Source organism: Salarias fasciatus, chromosome 16 (genome assembly GCF_902148845.1).
Source record: "Salarias fasciatus chromosome 16, fSalaFa1.1, whole genome shotgun sequence".
Lineage (NCBI taxonomy): Eukaryota > Metazoa > Chordata > Actinopteri > Blenniiformes > Blenniidae > Salarias > Salarias fasciatus.
In genome coordinates, this window is record NC_043760.1 from 25389449 (window position 1) to 25399496 (window position 10048).

The 10048-nt window shown below is 42.9% G+C and overlaps 1 protein-coding gene across 4 annotated transcripts in view; it reads right to left on the bottom strand.

Annotated features, from left to right (window-relative positions):
* LOC115403786 (uncharacterized) overlaps positions 1–9533 on the bottom strand; it is a 70065-nt gene extending 60532 nt beyond the window's left edge. For all 4 annotated transcript variants that reach the window (XM_030112790.1, XM_030112788.1, XM_030112789.1 and 1 more), the window contains exons 1-2: positions 9270–9533; positions 8621–8908 (exon numbers count right to left, since the gene is read on the bottom strand). In XM_030112790.1, coding sequence (XP_029968650.1) covers positions 8621–8908; positions 9270–9318 — 337 coding nt within the window. In that variant the 5' untranslated portion in view covers positions 9319–9533. The remainder of the gene's footprint in view (positions 1–8620; positions 8909–9269) is intronic.
* Between the last annotated feature and the right edge of the window lie 515 nt (positions 9534–10048).

The window sequence follows — 10048 nt, forward strand, 5'->3', positions numbered from 1 at the left end:
CGCACCCACAAAGATCACTAGCATTCCATGTTTGGAACTCTCAGCAGCTGTCACTTCAGCTAAGTTAAGTGTCATGCTCAAGACAGAACTTGAAATGCACATTGATGAAGAGCATTTTTGGACAGATTCCCAAGTGGTCCTTGCATATATTAGCAATGAAGCGCGAAGGTTCCATGTATTTGTCGCAAATCGTGTCCAATTGATCAGACAAACTACCGACACCAAACAGTGGCATTATGTGGATACAGCACAAAACCCTGCTGATCATGCCTCTCGAGGTCTCGGCGTATCAGAGCTGACAACCACTAACTGGTTAGCCGGTCCAAAGTTCCTGTGGGAGCCCAAAATCCCAGTTACAACTAATACCACAGCTGAACTATTAGTTGGAGATTCAGAGGTCAAAGCCGTCAAAGTGCTTAAAACACAGGTGATGACGCAAAACGATCTGTTAGATCGTTTCTCAAGGTTTTCAAGCTGGTCAATGCTTCTGAAAGTACTTGCGAGAATAAAGAGACTTGGATCAAGGCAAACTCAACACGCTGATCACGTTACAGTCAAAGAAAGAAAAGAAGCTGCTGACTCTGTAATAAGTCTGTTGCAGCAGCAAGCCTGCCCTCAAGAGTTAGAAAGATGGGAGAAAACCTTCCGAGTTCAAGCCCCCTGTTTTCACTAGATCCCGTGTTGGATCAGGGACTCATCCGTGTCGAAGGCAGGTTGAAGAAATCTACTCTTGGTCTAGAAGTCAAACATCCCATTGTGCTTCCCAAGGATCATCACATAACGAGATTAAAGCGACACTAAGGAACTTTTCAACCTTAATAAAACATTTTAATATCTTTTGTGATGATACATCAACTTAAAACTAGTTGAATGACCCCTCTGTCACAGGCTGAGGGCGTCAGTATTGCTTTCACTTGGACTGAGCAGCTGTGAGGAGGGTGGTAGGAACCCTGGACACTAAAAAACTACAAATGTGCGGACTGCTTTACGGCATGCGTCATATCATGATATAACATTGTTTAGCCACCATTAGATTCATTACCTCGTCGCTGTCCGTCCTTCACACAGCCACTGGAAACAAATGAAGGCGAGTTCAGTCCGACAGCATGCCATCGGGAGCAGCATTTTACGACACCGCGCGCTAGTCCTCATGGGAACTGTAGTTTTCTTTCAGGCAAAACACTACCGCTTTTGTCCACTGGCGCCGCCAAAATCAACGAAAACCGAAAGTTCCTTAGTGTTGCTTTAATCATCTTGCACTGCCACTCCAAAATCTGTCATCAAGGCAGAAGCCAAACATTGATGGAACTAAGAGCTAATGGATTTTGGGTGATTGGCGGAAGCAATGAAGTGTCAAAGTTAATAACCAAATGTGTCCAATGTCGAAAGCTAAGACGCCCCACTGGACAACAACGGATGGCAGAGCTTCCAAAAGAGAGAGTCAAAATCTCAGAGCCCTTTGTGTACTGTGGAATGGATTGCTTTGGGCCATTTATGACCAAGAAAGGCAGGAAAGAGCACAAAAGATATGGATTACTCTTCACTGGTCTGTCATCTCAAGCAGTCCACATAGAAATGCTGGAAGATTTGTCCACAGACTCATTCATCAACGCCTTGAGATGTTTTATCAGTCTAAGAGGAGCTGTAAGTAGACTTTACTGTGATCAAGGCACAAACTTTGTAGGGGCAAAAAACGAGCTAAGAGAGGCCTCCAACCAATGTGATGCAGGTGCTCTGCAATCGTTCTTAGCTGACAGACAATGTGAGTTTGTGTTCAATGCCCCATCTGCCAGTCATGCTGGAGGCGTTTGGGAGCGCCAGATCCGAACCATCCGCAATGTTCTCAACGCTGCCATCGTCCAGTGTTCAGGCAGATTGGATGATTCTTCTTTCAGGACGCTTTTCTATGAAGCAATGTCGATAATCAATGGGCGACCACTAGGGGTGTGAATCTTTGACCTAAAAAACGGTTCGATTCGATCTCGATTCACAGGCTACGATGCGATTCAGGGGCGATTCATAAAAAATACTCAGCGATTCGAGCAGATTCGATTCGATCCAATCCGATCCGATTCAGTTCGATTCGATTCATTTTGATTCAATACAAATTGACAATTTACTGTAACACTCAGGCACTCTGTAACTAAGAAAGAGAAAAACAGAAATTAAACTTCAAAACACATTTTGCTTATTTTTCTTGTATTCAAAGTAAACAAAACAACAACAACTACAGTAATTTCAACTTCAAACTCTGTACTTAAAATACAATACCAATAAAAAAAAAACAAAGCTATAAAAAAATAGATAAAAAGTACATTCAGAAATTAATAAAAATAAACAAATATATATAAATTGCTTGGGTTTTGTCGAGCTTTCCATCCTTCTTTAAGAAACCAAATGACTTCCAAGCCTTTGATTTGAGCTTCGGCGAACTGTAGGGGCTCTAACTTCGTAGACTGCGCCGAATCCGCCCGCTGTCAGCGGAGCGCAAAGTGCGCCGTCAGTGGGGCGTGTCCAGAAAATTGTCCTAATTTCGTGAACCAGGCGCAGTCACGCCTCCATCCCGCCCACTGGCGCAGGTGGCACAAGAGGGAGGAGAGAAAGTGGGTTTAACCCAGCTGAGAGTAATTTGACCAATCAAATGAACACCTCTCCTTTTTTTCAAATGCACTGCAGCAAAGGACACTGCTTCATTAACATGATGAAATACATTTTATTTCCTGGCCTCAATACTAAACCATAGTGAAGCAACAATGTGTATGAAGGTATTTTAAAATAAATAATCTCTTGAAGAGCTTGGGGAACCAGACAAATGAAATAACAATGCAGACACATTTACAGGCTAATACTTCTTTCAGAGCGCCGATCGGCTCCGCCGAGGTCTTTACATACAGTGCGCGCTTTTACGCACGCCACGATTTATTCACAAAGAAAGACAAGGCAAACTGACAGGTGCATGGCTGTAGCAAATGCATCGTGACAAGATGCAAGATCAATAAAACACACTAAGAGCCTGCCCAAGAGTGTCCGAACCGTGTTTTGATCCGATGGTGTGAAATAATTTGACATCGTGTGGGTTTCCTCCTCAAAATCACAGGTAGAAATGATGATTCACCTGCTTTTTACGCTGTTCAACGCATGCATATACAGCCGTGCGGGATCCACATAGTTTCCACACCTGCAATATGTTCATTTTATTTTTTTAATCAGATCAATCAACTGAATGAAGCCGCTGTCATTGCGTGGAGTGTGTTGGTCAGCTCTAGTGACAAACGGACTGGTTGTCCATATGAAGGATTTTCTTTAAGCCGGTTCAAAATGACCTGAGAGATCTTCCGAGCACAAAATAGAGGCTGTTCATGCATGAATGAGGCGACGCAAAGCGGAGAGTCCCTCATTTTCGACTCATTCATGATGACAGAGTTGGTGTCACAGCTCTGTAGAGACAACGTATCCTGCTCTGGGCCCGGCCGAATTGTACATTGACCCACTTGAAACCATTTTCGCGTGTGGTTTGTTTTTCTTTTGTCTTTTCTTTCTTTCTTTCTCTTTTTTTTGTGTGTTTTTTTTTTGTTGGTTCTTTGCCTGTGGAAGATCGACAGCGGTCGAAACCTAGCGCGAAAATAAGATAAATAAACAAAATATTAAGTCAAGAGGATCAGCAAACCTTTCAATGCCTCATGTCTGCTTTATCAATGCCTCAAATCAGGTTTCAAAATTTATTTAACTTTTTACAGTGCGCATTTGCGCAGCGTCACCTCTCACTGACACTCTGCGCACTTATGTCCCTGATAAACACGCACACACACACCAACACACATAAAAAAGTTGTATTATTAACCGTCAATAATAATCAAAAGCATATTAAAATTAGTAAAATAAGTCTCCCCGGCTGCGCACCAGGACGGACAACTTTCCACACGGTACCGTCCTCTGCTCATTTGATTCTGGGACTACAGGCTTGACAGGACAAAGGTTTTTATTTAGAAAATATGTTCGTTCTAAAATTAATTTTTGGAAACGAAAAATACATGGTTTGCTGTACTTTGATGGATAATATAATATTTTACCTGAATCTGTAATTGGCACCCCTGCAGTCGCTGGGCCAGTGCTCCTGCTGTCAACTACCGTGTTCACTGTTGTGTTAAATTTTAATACATTAGTTGTTTTTTTTTACACCATTTTATGTTATAATTATTTAGTTGTAAACTGACAGTAGCCTACAGTAATTCTCTACACCTGGAGGTGATGCGTGAGCGCTTCATGCGCCACTGCAGGTTCTGCGCTGGACTGTACAGCAGCTGGAAGTCGATCGGGTGTTTTTGGGGCAGCAGGATTAAATTTGTTTCACTGTTTGGCGCGTGCCTGTTCTGACTCTGATTCAGAACGTTCCTCCTCTTCACTCCAGTCAAGATCGCTGATATCCGACACGTCTCCGCCATCCGACTCCCCCTCACTGACCTCCTGCATCATTGCTAAAGCTTCTTCCACCTTATGTCTCTTATTTATGCCTGTTTTTATTGTCTTTCTTTTGGGATTTGCTTGATATTTTTGGCCGTCTGTCTGATTGTCTGCTGTCAGAGCTAGCTCCCTGTTCAGATGCGCGCATGAACCAAAACAAATCAATAGAAAAAAAAAGCCCCGTGAAGTGCCTCTTTTTTTATCAGCAGTCTGTGAGACCACTGTTGGCCTTTGGAGGTATAAATGCTTTGTAATATTATTTGTGTCATTGTTAGGACCTTATTTGCTTCAGAAAAACATACAAGACACATATTTAGGAAAAGTCAAAGAATTAGAGGACAGGGAAATTATTTTTCACAGATTTATTTGAATTCCAAAAACCCAAACGGTCTGTCAGACCATTTTGGATGTTCTCGTGCTAAAGACGATAATAAAAACAATTATGTGCTTCATGAGTGATTCTGTGTATCTTTCATGACACTGACAAGCTGTCAGTGTCATCAGATCCTCCGCTCCCCAGCCTGCTCACACCTTCTGTACTAAACTCTCACTGCGCCCAGCTGATTCTGTCGACCCCTCCCCCTGGTGCGCCGCCATGCCCATCTCGGCGCAAGTGCAGCAGACCGGCCAGAAACCCTCTTCTGCGCCTGTCGAAAACAGGAATGCGCTGCCTCCGCCGGTGATCATCGCCAAGTTGTGCCGTCAAATTAGAGCCTTAGATCTCACCTGCGTTAGCTGACATGTTGCTACCTGCAGCATTTAGCTGTAATGGTTTGGTTGAAAACCCGCACCAACGTCAACACTGGAGTCTCGCGAGAGTTCGCACACTGTAGAGCAGCGGTTGGCAACTTGCGGCCCACGGGCCACAGTAATATCTGGCCCGCAAGGTGATTTTATGAATCTGAGGAAGCTGCTTCACAGAGGCAGTAACGCCGTCGATTAACCTGTCAGTATCCAGCTCCTCTTATACAGCTTTCATTACCTGTGAAACACCTTGAAACCCTCTGATTTAGTGAACGCAGCACGGCACTGTGCTGCGTTCAGGGACACTTCATAAAAGCATCCTGCTGCTAGACGTCTCAGTCAGCTGTTAGATTAGCTGTTAGCCACCGACGAAATTGCTGGCTTTGAACAATTCCTTCATGCTTCAACATCGGTCACAACTTCTGAGATGGTGGACAGAAGATTTAAATGCTGAGAGGAGGGATCTGAGCGGAGTAGCGGCGGCTTGGAGAGAATGAGGGAAACATTGTTCTGGTAGGTTTAATTTCTGGGTTTAGCGTGGCTGTTTACTGTTCTGCTTGTTGTTTTATATTCACTTGTTCAGTGATCATCGTGTTGCTCTCAGGAGGTCAGGAGGCAGCATGTGACAGTCGCTCAGCTGTGAGGCGTTCAGGGTCCAAAGTCACAGACATATTTTAATAGAAAGCAGTAACATGGCGGCAATGTGAGACATAGTTTAGCACTGGAGGCAGCGTTTAGTTATGTATACATACTGGGCACAACATGTACTTGAATGTAAAAAACCGATGCGCGGGCATAAATCCGGGCCATCGGGCCATTCTTAATAGATCTGAACCGATCTCGGCGCCGTGATCCGATCCACTCGGACCTTTTATGTTACAAAAAGCTAACCGATCCAAAATCGGTTATCGTTACACCCCCAGCGACCACTAAGTGTCAATACAATCAATGATCCAAAGTCACTAGAACCACTCACTCCAAACCACCTCATACTCATGAAGTCAAAAGTCGCTTTACCCCCTCCAGGGACATTCGTAAAGGAGGACTTATATGCACGGAAAAGGTGGCGTAGAGTCCAATATCTCACGGAACAGTTCTGGAGCAGGTGGAGAAGAGAATACCTTTGAACATCTCCACAAGACAAAAATGGCATGTACCACGTCGAAACCTGAAAGTCAATGACATAGTCATACTCAAAGAAGAGATGCTTCCTCGAAGCCAGTGGCAACTAGGCAGAGTAACAGAAGCATCAGAAGATGATGATGGTTTAGTCCGCAGAGTTAAAGTTCTGTTAGGAGATCGGAGTGAACCAAAGAAACAAGGCATGCCACATAAAGCACATATAGTTGAGCGGCCAATCCAAAAATTAGTTGTGCTCCTCGAAGCTCACTAAACTCCAAGTCACAGTGCTGTCTGTGTGCTCAAGTCAGACATGTGTTTTAGTTTAGCATGTTTTGTTTACATACATTTGTGGCTGGAATCATGTATTTGTTTGTGTTATCATACATGATTGGTGGGAGTGTAAATGTATGTTATTTGATCATATTAGTTCCTTTTGTTTAGAGCTGTTGTTTTCCTAGTTGTCCTCTGGAGGGCGCTCGCACACAACTGATTGTTCTTCACGTGAGCGGAAGTGGACTGTTGTTTTGGTTTCGGTTTCCTTTTGTACATACATTTGAGAGCTACAAGCAGCAATGGAGCCCGCAGCCACAGACTTTGGTTAAAGAAGAAAATTTTGCAGCCCTGGGAAAGCAGAGCGAGGTCTGTGTTTGTGTGACACTGCAATTTAATCTGTAGTTTTATTTATGTGGTTCAAATGTATTTTGTTTTTGTTTGTTTATACACTTGTAGTTTTCACAGTGGCTTCAACTGAACCTTGCTGGACATGGCGGTGTACAATGACGGTACTTCATGTACAGTAAAGACTATCTTCTACCCGTTCGAAAATCTCCATCATCTTTCTTCTGGGGATTGCTACATCCATGTTTCACAGTGGGAACCGTGTTCTTTTCTTGATATGCTTCGTTTTTCCTTCTGTGAACATAGATCTGATATGCCTTGGCAAAAACTTCCATTTTTGTCTCATCTGTCCATAGGACATTCTCCTAAAGCTTTGTGGCTTGTCAACATGTAGTTTGGCAAATTCCAGTCTGGCTTTTCTCTGATTTGTTTTTAACAATGGTGTCCTCTTTGGTCGTCTCCCATGAAGTCCACTTTGGTTCAAACAACGACGGATGGTGCAACTTGACACTGATGTTCCTTGAGCTTGAAGTTCACTTTTAACCTGTTCAGAAGTTTTTCTGGGCTCTTATGTTACCATTCGTATTATCCGTCTCTTTGATTTGTCATCAATGTTCCTCCTGCAGCCACATCCAGCAAGTTTGGCTACAGTCCCATGATTCTTGAATTTTTGAATAATATATGCAACTGTAGTCACAGGAACATCAAACTGCTTGGAGATGGTCTTACAGCCTTTACCTTTAACATGCTTGTCTATAATTTTCTTTGTAATCTCCTGAGACAACTCTTTCCTTTGCGTCCATGTTGAATGTGGTTCACTTCATGTGACTACCTGTCGCCCTCTATATGAGCCACTGACTGATTACCAGATTGTAAACACCTATGATGCTAATTAGTGGACACACCTTGGACTGACTTTTCTGTCTTTTCTGGGGGTGCCATCATTTTTGTCCAGGCCTGTTTCCGCATTTTTTTTTTTTTTTTTTTTTAATAATTCTGTTGAAGCATATGGTTGAAAAGCAATGCCTGGCTTTCAATGGTTAAATTTCAGAGATTATTTATTTATTACTAGTTTTGTCAGATTCACGTTGTTTCTCTGACCACTGTGAATTTTTCTTTCATTAAACGAAGGGTGCCAACAATGTTGTCCACGTCTGTACATTATTGTTGCCATTTATCAACCTATAAATGAGGGAATGAGCATTTGTGAAGTTTGCTTTAGAAACATATACAGTTGCAGGTGGCGTGGTGGTTAGCGCTCTTGCCTCACAGCAAGAAGGTCCTGGGTTCAAATACCGGCCGGGGCTTAGGGCCTTTCTGTGTCGAGTTTGCATGTTCTCCCCGTGTGTGCGTGGGTTCTCTCCGGGTACTCCGGCTTCCTCCCACGGTCCAAAAACATGCATGGTAGGTTAATTGGTCACCCTAAAATTGCCCCTAGGTATGAATGCGTGAGTGAATGGTTGTCTGTCTCTACATGTCAGCCCTGCGACAGACTGGCGACCTGTCCAGGGTGTACCCCGCTGTCGCCCACAGCAGCTGGGATCGGCTCCAGCCACCCACGACCCCGAAAGGGACCAGCGGCAGAAAATGAATGAATGAACATATACAGTTATTGTACTTAAAAGTGTATAGGTAAAAAGACTGAAATAAATAGAAACAGAGGAAAAACACTTACCAATGACCTTCAGCTTGAAAGGGAAAGATATCAATTCTTTGTTCACCTCCAGTTCATAGTCTCCACTGTCTTCATATCTGAGGTTGGTGATCTCCAGCTCTGCAGTGTGCCAGTACAGTGTGATCCTATCTTCAAATGGTTTGTACTCATTCTGCTCATGTCCATTAAACTCCACCACTTTCTCCCTGTTGTGTTTCCACAGGATTTTATTTGCACCAGATGCCTTGATTTCTGGATTCAGAATGACCGTCTGACCCAGGAGGGCATATTTCACATTCTCTGCAGCAGCTGAACACAGGAAGCACAGAAAAAAAAAAAAACAAAAACAAATAGCAAGCTCAGATTTGGTCATTTCTTCAGTCCAGACCTCAGCAACAGGATTCCACTTTGCACTTTCCACTTTCCTTCTAGTATAATCCAAATAAATCTGATCAGTGTTTTAACAGAGCAAATGCAAAACATTTAAGCACCTTATCAGGGATGATCAAGTGTATAGCAATATGGTTTTTGATTAATGTTTTACCATCATAAAATATAGTTCAAAGGTCATTTTTCATCCAGTCACTGCAACTCAATGAAATATTAACTAATGTGTAACAGGCCTGAACCTGCTTTTCATAGAACAACAATAATCCACGAAAAAACTCACCTAAATGAAGTAAAGAGACGAAAACAGCCAGGAAATGTCGGCGAACCATTTTCCTAGAAGCAGGTGAATCTCCACAGTCTCTCCAGAGGAAGATAAATTACAACTGACTTTCACTTTCTGCCGCTTTAAATGACAAATAACTCGAACTGCGATCATTAGCTGCCGTCTGAACAAGTCCGGACTGGCAGCAAAACACTTCTGACAGCAACTCATGCTGCATAATGGAGCTAAAAAGAAAGAAAGAAAGAAAGAAAGAAAAGAGAGGCAGCCAGATCTTCCCACGCAGTCACGTCCTTTCAGTCTGAACAGGTGAGACACCTGAGCTTCCGGTCTGTGCATCTCTGGGCTTTCAAAATAAGATCAAGAACTGCTTGGAGCTCGTGGACACAATCTGGAAACATAAAGTTAGAGAACAACCTGCCCAACACCTTCACAGGAGTACAAAATGTGTCATTTATTTGTTCAAATTGTTGTAATTTTGCTTTCTTAATTAATGCATAGACTCCAACATTACCCCCAACTTTTCGTGTATTTCTGTAACACCGTTCAGACACAAAGAAATTAAAGAAATAAAGGAAATACATTAAAACAAACTGATTAAGAAATTCATAAGTCTCCTTTATGTGGCACATTGAAACAACCAACGCTCGCTGACCAAAGTGCTTTTCAAGGTAGATTTTAAGGCAAACGATACAAATAAATATTTTTAAAAAAAAAGTCTTAAGGCACATGGCCGTAGGAAGTAGGGGTGCGGAGGGTGCTGCAGCACCCCCTCAAGA